Here is a 22,136-nt window from a genome sequence, read left to right on the forward strand (position 1 = left end):
TTGGTATCTGTACTTTACTATTTATATTTTTGACTTCTTTTACTTCACTACATTCCTAAAGAAAAGTATGTACTTTTTACCCCATACATTTTCCCTGTCACCCAAATGTACTTTTTACATTTTGAATGCTTAGCAGGACAGGAAAATTGTCGTCTAATTCACACACTTATCAAGAGAACATCCCTGGTCATCCCTACTGCCTCTGATCTGGCGGACTCACTAAACACATGCTTCGTTTGTAAATTATGTCTGAGTGTTGGAGCATGCCCCTGGCTATCCGTAAATAAAATTAAAATAAGAAAATGATGCAGTCTTGTTTGCTTTATATAAGGAATTTGAAATTATTTATACTTTTACTTTTGATACTTAAGTATATTTAAAACCAAATACTTTTAGACTTTTACTCAAGTAGTATTTTACTGGGTGACTTTCACTTTAGTCATTTTCTATGAAGGTATCTTTACTTTTTACTCAAGTATGGAAATTGGGTACTTTTTCCACCACTGGTTATTACAGCAGACGGTATAGATTCATTGTACCATAAAATACACTTTACACAAAATAATATGTTTATGTTTTCAAACTTTATTTATCAGTGCATGAACAGATTATTTCCTCTCACCACCTTATTTTCTCCTCAATTACTTAAAAAAATAATAGAGCGATTTACAATATTTTTTTTTTGAATGAAGGGAAGTATTTATACAGTGCTGTACAATTTATAAACATTTACAACTACCACATAATGTAGAGACAAAAAGGCTGTTCTGTTGAAGCAATGCAAGGCCACATTATTATATAGACACACGTGACATGAACAATAGGATGTAAAAGGGAAACTATATATCACGGTGAAGAGTTAATCAAAATCAGTATCCTTCTCTAAGATTTTATCAAGAGACAATTCAATTCACATTTTGCTACACCACAGGACAAGCAACACTGACTAATCTATTTGTCAATAGCTTTTAATTTAATTTCCATATATTGTGAGTGCATAATTCAATACAGTATGGAGTCCCTTGTTTTCCATGGTTGCTAGGAAGAGAAAATTGCTTTGTTTAACAGACTTTAAGCTGGACACACAAACGTAGGGTCTTAGTAGATCTTTTTCAAAGCTGCTACATAATCGATGCCCTAAAACAGAGTAGGCTATATCATAACAATTGTTTAAATTATGTTATGTTGTAAAGTCCTGACACTCAGGGTTCAGGGATTCTGATAGTTTCTTTACTTCCTCCAGGAGAGGGCACTATAGTCTAAAGTGTATCAGAATATACCAGGATATGTTTGGTATTACCTGGGTATTACTGTAGTCTTTAGATTTATTGAATATTAACATCTTGGACTGGCGTACAATTGAAAGCACATTTTGATGAAAAACTGTGGTGTCACAAAAATGCAAAGGTCTCACCTTTTAATTTCAATCTGTTTATACAGCTGATTTACCCCCACATTTAGATTAGGAAACGCCTTGCTAAATAATACACATTAGATAACGTACAGTCAAAGCTACAGCAATATCTAAAATACATACCTGTCAGCTTGTAGTGTACACATTTAGCCAGAGGACCTTAAATAGCTGCATACAATAAACAACATCACGGATTAAGGATGGAATAGGCTGGGAACGGGCTGGGAATGGATAGAAATAGAATGTCTAGGGATCATATACTGACAAACACAATTATCTAGTAGTCCATATGTAATTTACATGGCTCATCCAACATGGCGGCACAGTTAAATTGATGCATATGTAATGTAATGTACACTAGAACACAGTAGTCATGAGCAATATTTGTATTCCCACAGGTGTCTATGTGGCTAAAAAACAAATGTACATCTTCAGTGGTTATGTCTCTTCTACACATTCTATTTCTATGCTTAGCTCACTACATCAAAATATAGTGTATGGATACGTAGATAGTATATATATATATTCTTTGTCATATTTAATCTCAATAAATTACAATATGCTTCATAATAAACACACGTGTAGCAGTAAGTAAACAACATACCTAACCACAAGTGTATGGTCTTCAGATAGATATGCATATAAAGCTTTGTCCTAATGATCTAAAATCTACTGCAAAGCTGATAATAACAGCGATTCAGAGTCTACACAGAGAGCATGTCTGGACTGGATATGGACAGAAAATGATTGAAAACCCAACCCCCTTCATCTCCCAGTGACTTAAGGAGTAATCACCATCACCTCTTTATATATCCATCAGGGACATAGCAGTGGATCAATCCCACGAGGAACACAAAACGCTGAGTGAATGCCTGGATACGAGCCCATCTTTTAAACCTTCATACAGAGTGACAAACAGCATCCTTCATCAAAGCCTCCTTTCATTACCTACAAAAGAGTTTCACAGAAAGGATGATACATGACATGAACCAACTCCCTCCCAGCATGTCCGAGTCTCTGATTGGCACAAAACAGATTGTACTTCACATCCTCCAGATCTTCAGACAGGCACCCACCGCCACTGCAGAGCCATAAACTGTCTGCACTTTGAACATTAAGACAGCCTGTAGGAAGGTTGGCTGAGGCAAACTGTGAAAATAAGCATTGATATGCAATAGGAGGCAATGTGATTATGAGGAGTAACACAGTGATGCAAAATAACCTCAATCCCCTACAATCCTCATTGGTCCATTCTAAATATCATGTCAATGCAGAACTGTAGAAGCCTTGTTTGTATCTATTATGGACGGGTTAGTCCGTCTACGATACATCAGTTTCCCTCCACGTGAGAGTGGATCTTGGCTGAGCTGGGGACCTTCCATGGTCCTGGGGTGATGGTGGCCGATTTCTTACTGCCAGGGTTCCCGTTACATGTGTGCTCCTGGCTAGCAGCACTACTGGTGTCCCTCTGATTCTCCTCCTCCGCTGCCTCTCTGTGTTTCCTCTCTCTTCCCTCTCTCTGACCTCCCTCTCTACGATTCAGGGTTCCGCCCTCAGAGTCTGGCCATGCATTCTCCCTCTGTGTCTGGGAGTGGGATCTATGAGGCTCCGCTCCCCTCTCTTTCCTGTGGCGATCGCTGGTTCCCGAACTTCCGGTCTCCCTCTCCTGTCTGCGAGTGGGGTCCTCCTCCTTACTTCTCCTCTCTCTCCCCTGCGTGCCCTCTCCAGAGGCAGGGTTGGAGCTGGGATGCTGCTGCCCTCCAGAGCGCCTCTGACCCTCATCCTGGCCCTTCGAGGGCTGCCTGGAGACTCCTGCGTCTGGATCCCTCCTAGGGGTAGTCTTCCTGGGGCTGGAAGAGCGTCCCTCTCTGCCCTCCCGGCCCTCTCTCTTGCCGTGGCTGTGGGCCTTCCTCTCCCTTCTTAGGTCTCCCTCCAAAGACCCGTTCTTATTTTCAACAGTCCCTGCCTGGCCTCGGTCTCCTCTGTCTGTTTTCCTGGGGCTCTGGGAGCGCTCCTTGGTATCAGCCCGGGCTTTGGTGGCTCTCTTGGGGCTAGCATGCTTGTTGCTGTGGGACATGATGGAGTCACTCTTCTTGGGGAGGGTGTTGGGACTGGTGCGTCCCCTGTGGTGGTGAGGCTGCTGCCCTCTGGCCTTGTTGGGCTCCAGCAGCCTTGAGGGGGAGGGGGCAGCGGCAGCGGACGTGTCCCAGTCAGAGGGCTCCTCGGGGGCAGTGGTGTTGGCGGAGGAGGACGGGGACAGCTCAGAGGTGGACAGGGAGATGGAGGATGGAGAAGCGGGGAATGACTGCTCATCGGATGCAGAGAGTCTTGGAAAGCTTGAGGGTGAAATGTTCACTTTCTCCTTCATACCTGGAATAAAGGCATTGAGAGAGTCATAGTGAGTGAGAAATGAAATGGTTTCACCTCTCGCTAGCTGAGAGAAAGAAAAAAAACAGATTGTGATATTGAAGCAGATTGGAAAGACAGTAGTTATATTAGTCTGGGATATATATTGTATATTCAATATGTGAAGGTGGTGAAGCATCTTTAAATCTCTTAAAATAAGTGTACATATAAAACAATTAATTTCTTACTCTATCTTTCCATTATAATATGAGCTTTTGAGTCAAATAGACAATATGAATCTGAGATATGTATCAGTGGAGGCCAGTGACATCAAAGGGAGGTAGGTGCAAGGTTTTCTCCACAGTCACACGGCTGACATTTCAATTTCCTTCTAGAGCTGATAAGAGTAGCGCTGGCATGATTGAGAGAGCAGAAATGTAGCGGAGAACCAGCAAGTGAGATGGACTTAGTGGAGCTGAAATGGGTTTTTCGATTTCTATGAGGAACAACTCATAGAAATCCATTCTTCTTAATCTCAAGACAGGAGAGAGTTGATACCGGTGAACGCACACACATCTTTTTAACATTTGCCCTCCTTCCATTGATCAATATCTAGTTAACGACTTTCTCCTGGTCTCAATCATTGTGATGTTGTGTGCGTTCAGTGATGTTGTGTTTGGGTTCTGTAATAACCTTAAAACAACCTCAGGGGCTCTAGAGCCACTTCCTGCTCCAGCATGGAACTCAGGCCCCAATTCAATCAATTGCAGATATAGGAAAAACTGCAGTTTCACTCAGAATGCCAACTCTGTATTTTAAGGACATGATTGGTTTTGTCCTTGAGAAAAACAACTTGTGGCATGTGTCTTTTCATGCTAAACACCTCTAGTACCGCATTAACATTCAGAGTGAACCTGTACTCTAGTGCAATTTCCTTTATCTGTGATTGATTGAATTGAGGCCTTAGTTAGTAAACTTGTTTCCCCGGAGCCACTGCCTCCGTTCAGACCACCTCCTACAGGTTACAGCTAGAGTAGCTCTCATCCTACGAGGCCTTATCTGGGCATAGGGCTGTTATGATAGGAGCTGTCCAGTTCTGATTGAGGGGGCAAGGAGGAGAGAGACATAAGCTGATTTTAAAAGGAGAGAACAGAGGCAAAGAGGAGGAGTGAGGAGTACGAGGTGGTTTACCAAGGTTATTAGGGACAGACCAAGAAAAGCAGTGAGGCCACTAGTGATGCTCTGGTTTCATGTAGAAGCACAGGGTGGAGGAAGAAGGGTTCACACCTACAGGGAGGAAGAAAAGAGAGAGAACAGTGCCAGGACAGCCAGACAGAGTTAGAGCCAGATAGATAGAGCGGTATAATGCGAGAGAAAGAGAGACGCCTGCAACAGCCTTCACATGCAAGAAAGGGAGGTATGGTCATTGATAAGTACTGTAAATGCTTGGTTATATTCCGTGTGTGTGTGTGTGTGTGTGTGTGTGTGTGTGTGTGTGTGTGTTGGAAGCAGTAGTAATAGTGTTTGAGCAGTAGTTACGTGTTGAGTCCCTAGAAGTAGAATAAATAGTATTCTAGAAATAGAATAGTATTCTAGAAATATAACTAGAAATACTAGAATGGACACATTCTAATTATATGGTTAGTCCATGGTCAGTCTTCTATGCGTATGTGTATCTTAAGCAGTAGTAACAGTGTCTGAGTAGGCTGTGAGTTGAGTTCAGATATGGTTGAGAACATGGTCACTCTTCTAGGTGTGTTTGAGTAGAGTATTCGTCCTATTGAGTCCGAGGTCACTCACTGGGGTCGGGGACCCGGCCCAGGCCAGGTCTGAGGAGCAGCAGGACCTTGGTGCCCCCAGCCTGGATCAGCTCGATGGCCCGGGTGTGTGTGATGCCCTGGGTGGGCTCACCATTGATCTCCACAATCTGATCTCCAACCTGTGGTAACAACACACATGACATTACAGTACAAACGGGCTAAATGAGTCAAACAAATTCTCTCTCATAAACGCCTTTCATCACACATGTAGTTCTGTACCCATTCTCATAGAGAGAACAGAAGAAGCCACCATCTATGAGAGCAGGTATTAATGCCCTGGGTTGACTCACGTGTATCCTGCCGTCCTTCAGTGCAGGGCCCTCCTCCGCCAGTCTCAGAATGAACAGGCCCATATTGTACTCCTTCCCTCCCCGCAGACTGAAGCCAAAACCCCGCTGGCCTCGCTCCAGCTCCACGTGGAAACAGCCCTGATACAGAGAAAATATACATCTCTATCACATACAATTCAGTTATTCAGCTAACGTGTAGCTATTATGTCATGTTTATGTGGTAATAGATGTGTAATGCATGCTTTATGATATTCAGGTACCCAATATTGTTCCCCATGGGTATGAAAACATAACCACAAACACAGCAATAAACACACTAACACACACAGGGTTTGACTGTTTATCGCCATAGCCTCACCTGCTTGGGGCCTGAGGTGATGAGTTGTCCCATCTCGCTGGGTGGAAGGGACTTATACTCCAGAGGGTCTCCATTCCTAAACAGTCACAGACAAAACATCACAGTGTCAGTGTACTTAGCAACTACAGTACCAGACAGGTTTCTTCCTTCACAGGGTTTTTAGTGTCTCTTTCCTTCAGTATGATTATACAGTGTGGGGTTAATGGGTATATGCTATAATTCTTTGAAGAGACAAGCTGCTTGTTCTGTAAACTAAAGTAACTGACGCTTGCAGCAGACTTCAATGCTTTACAAAGCTCATTACAATCCTCTGTGGGAGTTGAGCGTCAGTGATATTAAAGAGTCTTCTTAACAGTGTGCTTTCCCTGACTGGCTGTGTCTACGGGGAGAGTTTACATACTTAAGACTGCCGAGCCAACAGCCTCCCTCTCAAGCTCTCCTTATTTACAGAGACCTGCCTGACCCTAGCCATGTGTTAGAGATTACTGAGAAGGAGGAATGGTTTGACTTGATTAGAGAAGAGGAGAGTAAAGGGAAATGAGGAGAGATCCAGGGTGAAACCACACGGTGAGCAGAGCAGAAAGAAAGAGAGAGAGAAGGGGAGAGAGAGGGGGAGACAGAGAACAGGGTTCGGGGAGGCGAGGGGAATTATGGGTGCTGTAGTAATGGATTAAGTCTGACAGGTAATCTGGTTTAAACAGGAAGATCAAAGACTCCCGAGTGGCGCAGCGGTCTAAGGCACTGCATCTCAGTGCTTGAGGCGTCACTACAGACCCCCTGGTTCGATTCCAGGCTGTATCACAACCGGCCGTGATTGGGAGTCCCATAGGGCGGCGCACAATTGGCCCAGCGTCGTCCGGGTTTGGCCGGTGTAGGCCGTCATTGTAAATAAGAATTTGTTCTTAACTGACTTGCCTAGTTAAATAAAGGTTAAATAAAAAAATAATAAAAAAAGACAGAGTGCAGCCAAACCACCCTCTGTTAATCCTTCTCTTTCCTTCTCTCCTCTTTAGGATGGGCCATGTAGCGGTGTGTGTGTGTCCACTTCTGTACCTGTCAGTGTGGCTGGGAGGCTGCTGGCCCATAGCTCTGTGCTGTGCTGCAGGGCTCTGCTTGGCTGAACTGGTTCCAGATGCAGGACCACTATTCTCTAAAAGAACACACAGAAGACTTTCAGTATGGAATGTCATGCACACTAGCACTTCATCCTCTCCAGTCACAGTCATCTCAACTCCATCCCATTCCTCTTTCACTTCTAACAATATCAAAAGAACAAAAAACAGAAAATGCAAGACTAATAAACTTAGTAGTTCCACAGTAAACATAAACAAAAAGACTACAGAAACCCATATCAAGTAGGACTCTATATCCCAGAGTTCAGTGTGTCTGTGGAAGTTCATACCATCCTCCGGCACCACAGTGAGGGTGACAGTGTTGCCGGCCTCCTTGATGAGCTGGACGATGTCGTTGTGGGACAGTTCCATGATGGACTGGGAGTTGACCGCTGAGATACGGTCGCCTACCTTCAGCTGACCGTTACGGTCCGTGGGGCTGCCCTCGATGATGCGGCCAATCTTGTGAGGGATAACTAAAGCGTGAGAGCGAGAGAAAGAGATGACAGGACAATTTAGCTCAGCTCTGTCAGGTACAGTGCAGATGTTGCTTGTGAGGCAGTAATTGTTTTTTATTGTATTACCAACCTGGTTCTTCATTGTACCAAAGCAGTATTCAATAAAGCTAAATAAAGCTGTAATACTCCTTTTTTTACGTTATCAACAAAACACAATTTGAGAGACTTTGTATTGACGTTTATCATCTCCCTCATAGGAAGTATTTTATGTTCTATATTTGAGTGATTTATCCTCATTCCTCCATGCCTCCGGTCTGCGTTTGTACTTCAGTGTACCATTGTACTGACTGCACTGCTTAGGAAACCACTACTCTGCCAGACAGACAAACAAACTCCAGTACTGCATGACTGAGCCATGAGAGGAGAGAAAGTAAGAAAGAAAGAGAGAGAGAGAGAGAGAGAGAGAGAGAGAGAGAGAGAGAGAGAGAAAGAAAGGTAGAAGCTGAGAGCGAGACAGAACGGGAGAGAGAGCAAGGGTCATGTGGTCCTCTGTAGCTCAGCTGGTAGAGCACGGCGCTTGTAACGCCAAGGTAGTGGGTTCGATCCCCGGGACCACCCATACACAAAAATGTATGCACGCATGACTAAGTCGCTTTGGATAAAAGCATCTGCTAAATGGCATATTATTATTATTATTGCCGTGCTCTGTGAGTTGAACAATCGGTAATATGCTTGGAAAGACCAATTGTGCAAAAAAGGCTACTTTCTGCTCCTTCGAACAAGAGAAGAATAACTACTTGAAATGGGCGGCATTGAGAAGTGTCTAGGTATTGTGACAGAGGAATAGAAGCACGGACACAAACAAATATAGCCAAAACAGTTTATGCTTGTGTCAACTTCCAAAGAACACAACCCATACAGAGTTCCAAAGCATTTCCTCCGCTAGCCTAGTCTACAAGCTATCAGACTAGCTGAGCTGAACGTTCTATGATATGATGCTCTCTCTTTCTTACCTCCGGGAGGAGGCTTGTTCTTGGAGGTAAGAATTACGAAGCCGAAGCCTTCGTTGTCTTTTCGTTGCAGGGTGACGTTGTAGCACTCTGGGTGTTGGGGGGAGCTGGCCGTAGGGACCTCGATGCGGGGCAGCTTGGGAGAGCCGTTAACCAGGGCAGGAGACACCTTCTTCTGACCACCACCAACGTCCTCCTCTCTACTCCCCTCTGATCACACACAGGGAGGAATAGTTTCATTTGGGGTAGCTTACCGTTTACATTTGAATCACCTAATTTTTACGTTGTTTATGGTCTCTCACAGCCATTCATATGAAAGCTCAAGGGAATGCTCAGTTTATGCCACCACATTATTCCTTTAGACTGATCCAATTTCATTCCAGTGCTCATTTTAAAATGAACCCCACAATTACTGTATTGAAAGACTATCTGATGTGTGTATGGCATATCTGAACTGAGCACAGAATAGGAAATCAATATTTGGAGTGAAAATCTTTGTCAAGTCTTGATTTCAACCACAAAGCTTTGATGATTGATGCTTAATTTTTCCAGTTCAACCATGTCTGTCATTACAATACATCAAATCCAATTTCAAAAGTGTCTTCTCTAGTCATTGAAGCTTATTTGTGTGTGTAAACAAAGCTGCGTACAGCAGGGGCTTCAGTCTGTCTGTCCGTCAAAACATAACAGACCAGAACAGAACAGCACTCTTCTTGTTTTCTGTTTGTTATGTAAATCATCTCCCCCGACTGGATCTGACGTCTACAGCACTTCTCACAACTATCGTCACTTTTAGAAGAGTTGCATAAACACTCAAAAACTATTTCTCTGTTTCTGTCTGCCTCTAATTTCTCCATCTCTCACACATACCTGTGTGAGCCAGTTTCCTGCGGACTGTCAGCATGACCTGTCCGTTGCGGGCAGCGTTGGTCATCAGCTCCAGCACCTGCTTGTGAGATTTGCCCTTTACTGGTACCCCGTCGATACACATGAGCTCATCACCTGCCCGGAGACGCCCGTCCTTCTCTGCTGCGCCCAGGGGCACGATAGCACCAATGTACACCTGGAGCCAGGGAACAGAGGAAGGCATGATGAGATTTATCTAACCCACTCAAACACAGGGGGATAACTTTAACCAGATTTCAAGCCAGTTTCCCAGACCCAGATTAAGCATACTCATGGACTAAAAAGCACGGTCAATGGCGGTAACCCATTTAAACCACTAGGCTTCATCTGGGACCGGGTAAGCAGCCCACAGTGTTCCCAGAGTGTTAATGCTGGCTGAACCAGGATTGAGCAGCAGTCCCTCTGGGAGGGTACTTACGGGCTGATCTGGCCCCTCCCCGCCTAAAACGCGGAAACCAAAGCCTGACTCCTGGTTCCTCTTTATGAACACATCTAGGTCCTTGGTGTTGGGGGCTGGATGGGGAAGAGGAGGGAAAGGAGAAGGAGGAACAAGACCGACACATTCTATGTTCAGTAATTATTAGAACAATGAGTCAAGAAGAGCGATGTGTGAGACTGGCTAGGGACTGTACTGTTTGTACTGTATACTCACGTTTGCTGTCCAGCAGGGCCTTGGACTTGAGGTAGAGTTCTGACGGGTCAGGTTTGGGGGAGGCTGAGCGCATGGTGTTGGGGGGGAAGGGAAGGGGCTGGCGGGCCGGGGTCAGGGATGGCTCTGGGGGGCTGAGGGTCTCCGTGCTGGTGGTCTTCTCCTTCTCCTGTCTCTCCTGCCTCTGCTGCGACATGGGAGCAGTGCACTGCAACACAACAAACAAGATTCTTAAATTAAACTATCTATTTTACATCAATTTAAAAAAATTGACAGTACAGAATAATCTATAACTCAGACACTTACGGGTAATAGCGGTGGATTTAGCAAGACAGTGCATGTACTTCTGTACTCCCAAACTACCCTTAGAAGTTTTCCCCTAGTGTCTGCAGTGCTGGCCTTTATTAACACAGTCCCTCATAAAGCTGTAGGAAAATACTTCCACTGAGCCGGAGTCTTCTATTTGGATGTATTATATCTCAATACAAGTCTCTGTTGCTGACCCAGTAGACTCATATACTCTGTTGTAAAGAAGGCTCAACAGAACTGTTGAACATGGCTTTACAGCTTAAACCCTGCTATACAGTACAGCTACTAGCAGCCAGGATGTTAAATAGCTGTTTGCCAGGAGCACATTCACCCACCCGGGTCAGCCGGCTGCCTCCAAAAATAATACCAGTGTGTGTGTGTGTGTGTGTGTGTGTGTGTGTGTGTGTGTGTGTGTGTGTGTGTGTGTGTGTGTGTGTGTGTGTGTGTGTGCGCGCGCGTGTGGCTCATGACAGCTCCCTGAATAATGTACTGCTCTCTACAGCAGACTGCTACTGGCGGGGAAAGAAACTAAGACAAAGTTATATCAGGGCTTGTTTTAATAATTCAACTGCTATCTGGTGTTTAAAAGCCCTGTGTTTCCATTTATGTTCGCAGACCCACTCTACACTCTGAGTATCTGAGTCCCAAATGGCACTATTCCCTACATAGTGCACTACTTTGACCAGAGCCCTATGGGCCCTGGTCAAAAGTGGTACACTATATAGGGAATAGGGCACCATTTGGGACACAAGTCTCTGATTAGAATCCCCTGTAGAGGCCGTGGGGAGAGTCTCTGGAAGAGAGGAAGGAGAAGAGAAGGAGAAGGGTAATTAAAAGCATTTATATTAACTTACAGGTTTTAGAGACTTCACAGGAGATGTCTGACCTGGGGAGAGATGGAGAGAGGGAGAGAGAGAAAAACTATGTTATTAGACAGAAAGATGATTCAATACAGTATAATAACAATGTATTATGGAGGACAGGTTCCAGTGCCTTAGGGGGTTATTGTGCTGGAAGTCTGATAGATTATTATACATCTCTATTTCCTCACACTATTGATCTTGCTCTGCTGTAGACTCTACATTCTCTTTCATCATACACCCCTCGCGCCTAAAGGGGGCGTGAGGGGTCGACGGGGGACGGGGGGGCACGGGGGTCAGTCTTGAAAGTTGTAATAGTAGAAGGCACAAGGTGCAATTTTTAAATTGGGTCTTTTCAGTCATTGTATACATTAGAGAGCTATTTATAACTTGTCAGAAATGTCCAGATCAACTAGCCCATGTCAGCTAACGTTTTTTTTTGTCCATAGATTTTGTAGTAATGTTCGAGTCACTCAAATATCACATGAATACACATCAGACATGGCAAAATGTATAATTGCAAGAAAATTAGCTTTAAAACTGCTAAATGTTCTCTGCACCCCATGACAAAATGTGTAGAATTGCAGAAAATAAGCTTTAAACCTGCAAAATGTTCTCTCCGCCAACAAGAGGGGTGTAAACAGTTTGTGTCATGAACAGTGCTTGTGGCCATAGAAATAGACGTGGGTGCAAGATGTTCCCCAATGCTGGAAGTTTGGGAACCCCTGCCCTACAGAATGAGTAGTGACCATGATCGGAGCCCCATTGCCCCATACATCTCCTTTCCCTGCTCTCCTCTCTTGATACTAAAGCCAGCAAGATCATGGTTCAACTTGACCAGTTGGTGGCACTATACTCAAGCATCAGCATGGGAAGGATCTCTGATCTCAACAGAGAAATAGACAGAGGGAAGAGGGATGAGAGAAGATATATGACATTGTGCCTTGCCATGGGATAACCGTGTACTGTATTATCCACACCTGCTACCACAGTCAGACAGTCTATTCAGAGAAGGGCTCAGCAGTTCGCCCTCATTAAGAGAAGCACAGTGACCATGAAGGGATGACCCAGGGGTGTATATCCATCTGTATGACACACAGCTAGTCACCACCTTTCATTGACCATGTGGGATTGGTGACAATCCACATTGGTATTACCAGTACCGCCTAGGGCAAGCCCCATTATTGCACAGCGGAAGCACCCCGGAGTAGGTGGAGTGTGTGGTGTGGCCAGCCGAGCAGGCAAGTTCCTGTTCCCCCTCTCTGTGCCGGTCAGTGGTGGAGAGCTGATGTTACCCCCTGGTCATAGACCCAGGTTCTACACCTCAGCCCCTAGGTGACCTCAGGTGGCTCTAGAGTTAAACACCCCTCCCTTCCTGATAACCCTGCCAGGCCAGGCTGTGGTCTCCTGCCAGCCCCTCCATCAGTCTCCCCTCATCCTTCCCTGGAGGAGTCAACAGCACAACCTGAACCTGCTCCCTCCCCCAGGCCTTCTCACGACAAACAAAATCTCTGGCTGAAAATACTGCATCTTGACTCCTTAGGACCTTTCAGAGCACTGGAGCACACATCACTAGGTGAACATGCTGTATCTTAACTCCTTAGCATTCTTCAGAGCATTGGAGCATACGTTAACACAACGTACAGCATCTTGGCTATTGCGGTGCAGGCAAATGGAAAGAGCTCTTCAGTTTATTCAGTGACAGCATCCCCTTTGAAGTGGTGAGCAGGGCCACTATTACTGTCCTTCGCACAAAATGTCAGACTGCCTCTGTTGGGCTGTCTGCCACTGAATGCTTATCTAACTACAGTTGAAGTCGGAAGTTTACATACACTTAGGTTGGAGTCATTAAAACTCGTTTTTCAACCACTCCACAAATTTCTTGTTAACAAACTATAGTTTTGGCAAGTCGGTTAGGACATCTACTTTGTGCATGACACAAGTAATTTTTCCAACAATTGTTTACAGACAGATTATTTCACTTATAATTTACTGTATCACAATTCCAGTGGGTCAGAAGTTTACATACACTAAGTTGACTGTCCCTTTAAACAGCTTGGAAAATTCCAGAAAATGATGTCATGGCTTTAGAAGCTTCTGATAGGCTAATTTACATCATTTGAGTCAATTGGAGGTGTACCTGTGGATGTATTTCAAGGCCTACCTTCAAACTCAGTGCCTCTTTGCTTGACATCATGGGAAAATCAAAAGAAATCAGCCAAGACCTCAGCCAAAAAATGGTAGACCTCCACAAGTCTGGTTCATCCTTGGGAGCAATTTCCAAACACCTGAAGGTACCATGTTCATCTGTACAAACAATAGTATGCAAGTATAAACACCATGGGACCACGCAGCCGTCATACCGCTCAGGAAGGAGACATGTTCTGTCTCCTAGAGATTAACATACTTTGATGCGAAAAGTGCAAATAAATCCCAGAACAACAGCAAAGGACCTTGTGAAGATGCTGGAGGAAACAGGTACAAAAGTATCTATATCCACAGTAAAACAAGTCTTATATCGACATAACCTGAAAGGCCGCTCAGCAAGGAAGAAGCCACTGCTCCAAAACCACCATAAAAAATCCAGACTATGGTTTGCAACTGCACATGGGGACAAAGATCGTACGTTTTGGAGAAATGTCCTCTGGTCTGATGAAACAAAAATAGAACTGTTTGGCCATAATGACCATCGTTATGTTTGGAGGAAAAAGGGGGAGCTTGCAAGCCGAAGAACACCATCCCAACCGTGGAACACGGAGGTGGTAGCATCATGCTGCGGGGGTGCTTTGCTACAGGAGGGACTTGTGCACTTCACAAAATAGATGGCATCATGAGGAAGGAAAATTATGTGGATATATTGAAGCAACATCTCAAGACATCAGTCAGGAAGTTAAAGCTTGGTCGCAAATGGGTCTTCCAAATGGACAATGACCCCAAGCATACTTCCAAAGTTGTGGCAAAATGGCTTAAGGACAACAATGTCAAGGTATTGGAGTGGCCATCACAAAGCCCTGACCTCAATCCTATAGACAATTTGTAGGCAGAACTGAAAAAGCGTGTGCGAGCAAGGAGGCCTACAAACCTGACTCAGTTACACCAGCTCTGTCAGGAGGAATGGGCCAAATGCACCCAACTTCTTGTGGGAAGCTTGTGGAAGTCTACCCGAAACGTTTGACCCAAGTTAAACAATTTAAAGGCAATGCTATCCAATACTAATTGAGTGTATGTAAACTTCTGACCCACTGGGAATGTGATGAAAGAAATAAAAGCTGAAATAAATCATTCTCTCTACTATTATTCTGACATTTCACATTCTTAAAATAAAGTGGTGACGCTAACTGACCTAAGACAGGGAATTTTTACTAGCATTAAATGTCAGGAATTGTGAAAAACTGAGTTTATATGTATTTGTCTAAGTTGTATGCAAACATCCGACTTCCAAATGTACCTAGCCAAATACTAGAGTTGTTTGAATCTAACTCCCACTGGCATCCCCTCCTCCTCACCTTTCTGGTCAAGGTATCATATTCACAGCCCCACTATTACGGCTCTCTGAGCCTGCCTGCTTGTATGCAGAGGTGCAAATGGGAAATGGATAGTGGATGGATAGTGGGATAGACGAGCATGAAATTGCTTTATTAAACGGTGGCTGGCTCTGGGGCTGGCCTTTGGGAGGGCTGGCTGCTGAGGAGCTGAACGGCCATCTAATGGACTTCCTCTAGGAACTACTATTACTACGTCTTCACAGCTGCATGACCCTGTCACACTAAAGTCATGGCATCACTAAAGGTGGCAGTGTACAGTTTAGTCTCGCAGCTCCTCTGAACCCCAGTATGTTGACTGTGATGAAGGCATGCAACACCTCCTATGTCCTCCTATCACCTCATCCTACCACCTCCTATGTAGCGCTTCCTATCCCCTCCTTTCTATCTCCTCCTATCTATCACCTCCTATCACCTCCTCCCATCTCCTCCTACCATCCCCTCTCTCTCACCTCCTCTGAGTACAAGGACGTTGACCTCGCTGCCCACCGGCAGGTCTTTGAGGATGTCCACCACCTGGGAGTGACTCAGTGTCTGGACGTTCTGACGGTTGATCTCCTTGATAACATCACCCTTCAGCAGACCACGGCACCACTGGGCATCCAGGATCATCTTCACCTGAAATTACATTAGATTAGGTTAGATTAGATTCAGTTAGGCTATATTACATTAGATTAAATTTCTTATCCTCCGAAAAGTAAATTCGGTAACTCTTAACGGACACATTCATTATGTATACATATATAAAGTCTTTGCAACAGCTACTGCTACATAAGGCATTAATATAACATTCGTCATACATAAGGGGAGCTATAGTAAAGTGTTGCCGGAAATCATTTTTCCAGACATAAAACAAAACCAACAACTCATCACCCATATATGTTACCTTCTGGCCCAGGGGGCAGTCTGCGATGGCAAAGCCAAACCCTCCCGGCCCCTTCACCAGGGGCACGCCCACCAGCTCCGGCTGCAGCAGCGTGGGGTCTGGACCCTCAGGGTAGTGGCGCCCCCCGTTGGTCATGGTTGGGACTGCAGTTGCGGTGGTCTGTCAATCAATCAACCAAAATCTATTTATAAAGGCCCTTTTTAAATCAGCATTTGTCACAAAGTGCTTTTAGAGAAACCCAGCCTAGACCCCTAACAGCAAGCAAAAAAGGAAGCACAGTAGCCAGGAAAAATCCCCAAGAAGGAAGAATCCTAGAGAGGAACCGGGATCAGCGGGGTGGCCGAATTCTCTTCTGACTGTACCTGTCTAGGAAGGGTGCCGTCTGGGCTTGTGATGTAGTGTATGTCCTGGGGGTTGGAGGTGGAAGGTGACGGGGTGGCTTCTGGGGCCAGGGGCAGGGTGGTGGCTACATCCCCTGAGGCATCATCACTTCCGCTGGTGTCCTCAGGCAGGGGGTAGCCACGACACAACACCATGTCCACGTACTGGTTGACTGGGATAGACTGAAACAGCTGAACCACTTCAGCATGGGTCTTCCCCAGGACACACAGCCCGTTGATGTCCACGATCACATCACCTGGTGGAGCGGAGGGAGAGGGAAGACATATCAGCATTGGGTACTGATTGGTACATTCCTAGAATGGGAGTGTGCTATGGTTTAGTCATGACATAGTAACCAGGTTCAGAGCATAGAGTCAATTAAAACACAATTCAGTTTGGATCATAAACAGCTGCTCTGGGGTTGATGAATGAACAAAGAAGTAAGGTACAGCATAACTCTATTATATTCCCCTCATCCGCCATCATTCTAGCCTGGGTTTATTAGCTCAGCTGCTCCCAGACAGATCAATGAAGAGTAGGGGAATATTCTTATCTCCAATCAACCAAAACAAAAGCAGGAAACTCCCTTCACTGCTGGCTAGCTGGGACTCCCCTGAAGGATCCACCCAACACAATCAATAGCTGTTACTAACAAACACATCTAACATTTCACTGTGTTATATACATTCGCTGAACAAACCAAATGAGAGGAGATTGAGATGGAACAACAGCCAATCACTGTCAGGGCAAACACTGGTAATTAAGCCCATCCTTCACGTACACACATGCACACACTCTGAAAGACAGAGTTAAGGGCCCTGAGTTAACTATTAACTCAGATATGAGATGGGATTGCTTCAGAGACCCAATGTCCAGATCAAATTACTCTGCATGCTCATTAAAATGACACCACTCTGGCATAAATGACTGCTGCTAGCAGTACACTTAGTATGCATGGTACTACCGTGCTCTAATGCGTTATCCCATGATGCATATTCTGACGGGATTTATATTAGACAATAAACAACTCATTATAACTACCATACATCTGATCTCACGGTCTATAGAATTAATATTCTCCTAAAGCATTCAATGAGCCACTGGCAGGTGTATATCAGTGGTAGTAATGGTTGTTTAGTGAAGACAGCATGGACTATATACTGTATGTCACAACCTGATCCAAGATATATGATCACACTTATAGATAAGCATGCTCGTAATAACCATAGGTATGCAAAGAAGCACAGCCAAGGGACCTATGAAATCTGAAATATATGACTCCACTTCAAATCAGGGCGTTCACCATAACATGTACTGTTATTGAGTTGTGTGTAGCTCAGTTGGTAGAGCATGGCGTTTGCAACACCAGGGTTGTGGGTTCGATTCCCACGGGGGGCCAGTATGAAAAAATGTATGCACTCACTAACTGTAAGTCGCTCTGGATAAGAGCGCCTGCTAAATGACTAAAATGTAAAATGTAATTGATGTGGAGTTTTACTGTCAAGAGGCAGGGTGTGTACCATGAAGATTAACCTTGCTGGTGTGTGTGTGTGTAAGAGTGTGTTTGTGTTTACGTGCGCGTACCACACTCACCAGAGGCCATCTTGTTGTCGTACGCGGCAGGGCCGTCTCGGAGCACGTTCTTCACCTGGAGGAACTCATCATGGCGGTCGCCCCCGATGATGGTGAAGCCAAACCCCTGGGGGCTCTTCCTTAGAGCTGTCCTCAGAATGGAGCCCTGGAGATGGGCTGGGTCCCGCACAAAACCCCTCACACCCACAACAGGCTCATCTGATGGAGAGAGGGAGAGAGAGAGAATGAGAGATGCAAATTGTAGGAGGAAGTACTATCAGCAATTTTATGATAATTATTATGACTGTAATTCAGCTAATTGCTCTCAAATCTTATTGACCGATTGAAGTATTTTACTTGACAAATGAGTGACTATTAATTCCCTGTTTGTTTGTGGCATTATCATCACAAGGCCTGTCAGTGTTGTTCAGCTGCATTGATCTGACAGAGAAACCACGCTAGGCTAGCTGCTAGCGCTAATCCACGATGACAGACGACAGTGACACATCTATGCCGCTATGCTTATTTTAGTCTAATATATCCACATGGGACAACTGTGTGTGTGTGTGTGTGTGTGTGTGTGTGTGTGTGTGTGTGTGTGTGTGTGTGGCAGACAGACACAGATGCATGCTCACAGGCTGTTAGCCATCTGTCCCCTGTATCGTCACAGTGTAGGCTATAGCCACGGTGACAAGACATCTGACAGCTGCACGTCACTCTGATTGTCACTAATTCGACCAAACACTCAAATCACATATCAACAGTGTATGGAGGTGTATGCTCAATACATAATTATAACTAACTCATCACGGCTCTGCCACACAATTGGAAGAGACAATGACTTAGTCATTTTTTAAATAATTAGTTTGTCAGCCACCACTTAAAAATCATAAATGGCTTAAAATTATTAGTATAAATCGAAAAAGGTTTGACAGCAATACCGTATAAAATTCAAGTCAGTTGGGAACAGGTTTTTGATGTCCCACTACCTTAGCATCGGGTCTATGAACGGACATATAAAACAACAATTGACACATAAATTCATTCATTTCAATTTAAGCTATTATATAAAATACTTGCTACAAAAAGAATGCTTAGTATATGGGGCATTGAACAGTCAACCTTGTGCAGACTCTGTGACAAGGAAACAGAATCAATATAAAAAATGTTCTGGTACTGTCAATCGGTGGCTCGCTTTTGGAGTCAGGTCCAGGAATGGTTGTTATGTAATAATATCAGGTTTCAGATGGACCTGCAAACTGTATTGTTATGGGATCTGAGTAAACCAAGATCAGTCAATGGGAAATATCATTATACTCTTGGGTAAAGTATTTACTTTAGGGCAATATCGACAAAAATTTCACAAATAGGAAGGTTCAGGACCCTCGTAAGACATCATAGTAAAATGGAGGGATGTTTTGTAAAAGGAAATAGCAAAATGGCATTATACTGAGAAAGATGGGTTAATCTGTGGATATCGGCGGGTTGGAGTTAAAATCCGAATGAATGGTGATTGGCTGCTGTGGGTGAAAATCCAGCACTTGAAGAAAGAAGAAATTAGGAATATATGTCTAATTATTTAACTACAAGTAAATAGCTGTAAGTAAAAGTAGAATTATTGTTGTCCGTTAGTTTACTCCGATCAGGGTAGGGATGGTAGGGTAGGGGGAAGAAAAGAATAGAGAAAAACATAAAATAAAATAAAATAAGGGAGATTACAAATGGTGCAAACAATTAAATGGATAGAACATACAATCTACACTATATATACAAAAGTATGGGGACACCGCTTCAAATTAGTGGATTCGGCTATTTCACCACACACGTTGCTGACAGGTGTATAAAATCGAGCACACCGCCATGCAATCGCCATAGACAAACATTGGCAGTAGAATGACCTTACTGAAGAGCTCATTGACTTTCAACGTGGCACCGTCATAGGATGCCACCTTTCCAACAAGTCAGTTCGTCAAATTTCTGCCCCGCTAGAGCTGCCTCGGTCAACTGTAAGTGCTGTTATTGTGAAGTGGAAACGTCTAGGAGCAACAACGTCTCAGCCATGAAGTGGTAGGCCACACAAGCTCACAGAACTGGAACGCTGAGTGCTGAAGCGCATAAAAATCGTCTGTCCTCGGTTGTAACACTCACTACCGAGTTCCAAACTGCCTCTGGAAGCAACGTCAGCACAATAACTGTTCGTCTGGAGCGTCATGAAATGGGTTCCCATGGCCGAGCAGCCGCACACAAGCCTAAGATCACCATGCACAATGCCAAGCGTTGGCTGGAGTGTTGTAAAGCTCGCCTCCATTGGACTCTGGAGCAGTGGAAACCCGTTCTCTGGAGTGATGAATCACGCTTCACCATCTGGCAGTCTGACGGACTAATCTGGGTTTGGCGGATGCCAGGAGAATGCTACCTGCCCCAATGTATAGTGCCAACTGTAAAGTTTGGGGGAGGAGGAATAATGTCCCTTTCCTGTTTCAGCATGACAATGCCCCGGGATCGGTGTGGAAGAACTTGACTGGTCTGCACAGAGCCCTGACCTCAACCTCATCGGGATGAATTGGAACACCGACTGTGAGCCAGGCCTAATCGCCCAACATCAGTGCCCGACCTCACTAATGCTTGTGTGGCTGAATGGAAGCAAGTCCCCGCAGCAATGTTCCAACATCTAGTGGAAAGCCTTCCCAGAAGAGTGGAGCCTGTTATAGCAGCAAAGGGGGGAGTAACTCCATATTAAAGCCCATGAGTTTGTAATGAGATGTTCCACGAGCAGGTGTCCACATACTTTTGGACATGTAGTGTATGTGCATTATTAAAGCTGATCTACCCCACAAATCACATATTAAAGTACAACATGGAAACATAACATCCACATCAGCCTTAGCCATTTGAGGAGCTGTCTGGTTACACATTCTGGAGCTAGGAACACAAGCATTTCGCTACACCCGCAATAACATCTGCTAAATATGTGATCAATAAAAAAATGGATTTGTTTATAAATTATTTACAGGCTAGAAATACTGTTTGCTACACCAAAAGGGTTCTTTGGCTGTCCCCATAGGAGAACACTTTTCGGTTCCAGCTAGATCTCTTTTGGGTTCCATGTAGGACCCGTTGGGTTTTTACATGGAACCAAAAGGGTTCTACCTGGAACCAAAAATGGTTCTTCAAAGGGTTCTCCTATGGGGACAGCCGAATAACCCTTTTCGTTTCTAAATAGCACTTTTTTTTTTCTAAGAGTGTACCACTGAACAGAGATAGCCTACTACCCTTATACCTAAGCCTGTCAGTGAAAAAGACAAACACACACGCATGACGCACAAAGCAGTGATGCATCCGTTTGGATAAGATCTTGACATTTCAAAGCTTTCAGAGATGTGATAAACTTTCAGCTTGAATTTCCTATGTTATGCCTGCAGGATGGTGCATGGGAAAACATGTCCAGGAGACAAACTGTGTGTGTGTGTACACTAACCACCATAACACAGGGATGGAGGCAAACAGAAAAGAGCTGACCTCAGTCACGACAACCTGCAGCTGGAGGCTCTCACCATGTGACTGAGACAGGGCGACAGGGGGATGGAGAGAAATAGGAGGGAGAGAGAGAAAGGGAGAGAAAGAGAGAGCGAGGGAGAGAAATAGATAGAGATACAGTGGATAGATAGAGAGACCGAGGTTAATCAGCCATGGCCTCAGTCATTTATAGCCCTTGACCTTGGTTTCCATTGGGTGAGTTATGGGCTGTGTTCCCCTCTAGTGTTGCTTCACCCACTGACGGATGGATGGATAGAGGAGAGGTGGGGGTATCAATCTCATTAGGAGGGGTAAAGATATACACCCCCCTCCTCCTCCACTACCCGCCATGTCCTCTACCCGTCAATGTGTCATGGGATTTTGATTTGCATAATTGGATTTTCAGCGCTCAGAGAAAACAGATTATGCTGAGTGTGATTAACATGACATTCTCGCATACCAGCAGTGTCACTGAGCTGTTTGTGTGTGAGAATATATGTGTGTGTATGTGTGTGGAGGAGTTAAGGGGGTGCTACATAGACATGTTAACATAGCCCTGATTATGTCAAGGTAACACAAATGGGGTGGCCTATTTCTCAGGCAGGCCGCTCACTGTGATTCTATGAAATGCCATATCGAGATGATTGTCAGTGCAGGGTAATGATGGTACCCTATATCCCCATACAGCTTCAGCACTGTGGCGACAG

The 22,136-nt window shown here is 44.6% G+C and overlaps 1 protein-coding gene across 2 annotated transcripts in view; it reads right to left on the reverse strand.

The window, feature by feature from the left end:
- Positions 1-565: 565 nt before the first annotated feature.
- LOC311150169 (membrane-associated guanylate kinase, WW and PDZ domain-containing protein 3-like) overlaps positions 566-22,136 on the reverse strand; it is a 192,940-nt gene continuing 171,369 nt past the window's right edge. For both annotated transcript variants that reach the window (XM_084187489.1, XM_084187490.1), the window contains exons 9-23: positions 17,935-18,132; positions 16,323-16,597; positions 15,961-16,119; positions 15,527-15,692; positions 11,527-11,558; positions 10,367-10,571; positions 10,133-10,227; positions 9,679-9,871; positions 8,812-9,018; positions 7,631-7,816; positions 7,282-7,378; positions 6,229-6,304; positions 5,871-6,008; positions 5,561-5,699; positions 566-3,784 (exon numbers count right to left, since the gene is read on the reverse strand). In XM_084187489.1, the coding sequence (XP_084043615.1) occupies positions 2,745-3,784; positions 5,561-5,699; positions 5,871-6,008; positions 6,229-6,304; positions 7,282-7,378; positions 7,631-7,816; positions 8,812-9,018; positions 9,679-9,871; positions 10,133-10,227; positions 10,367-10,571; positions 11,527-11,558; positions 15,527-15,692; positions 15,961-16,119; positions 16,323-16,597; positions 17,935-18,132 (3,206 nt within the window). In that variant the 3' untranslated portion in view covers positions 566-2,744. The remainder of the gene's footprint in view (positions 3,785-5,560; positions 5,700-5,870; positions 6,009-6,228; positions 6,305-7,281; positions 7,379-7,630; positions 7,817-8,811; positions 9,019-9,678; positions 9,872-10,132; positions 10,228-10,366; positions 10,572-11,526; positions 11,559-15,526; positions 15,693-15,960; positions 16,120-16,322; positions 16,598-17,934; positions 18,133-22,136) is intronic.

This window comes from Coregonus lavaretus (assembly GCF_964263955.1).
Source record: "Coregonus lavaretus genome assembly, chromosome: 22".
In the NCBI taxonomy this organism is placed as follows: domain Eukaryota; kingdom Metazoa; phylum Chordata; class Actinopteri; order Salmoniformes; family Salmonidae; genus Coregonus; species Coregonus lavaretus.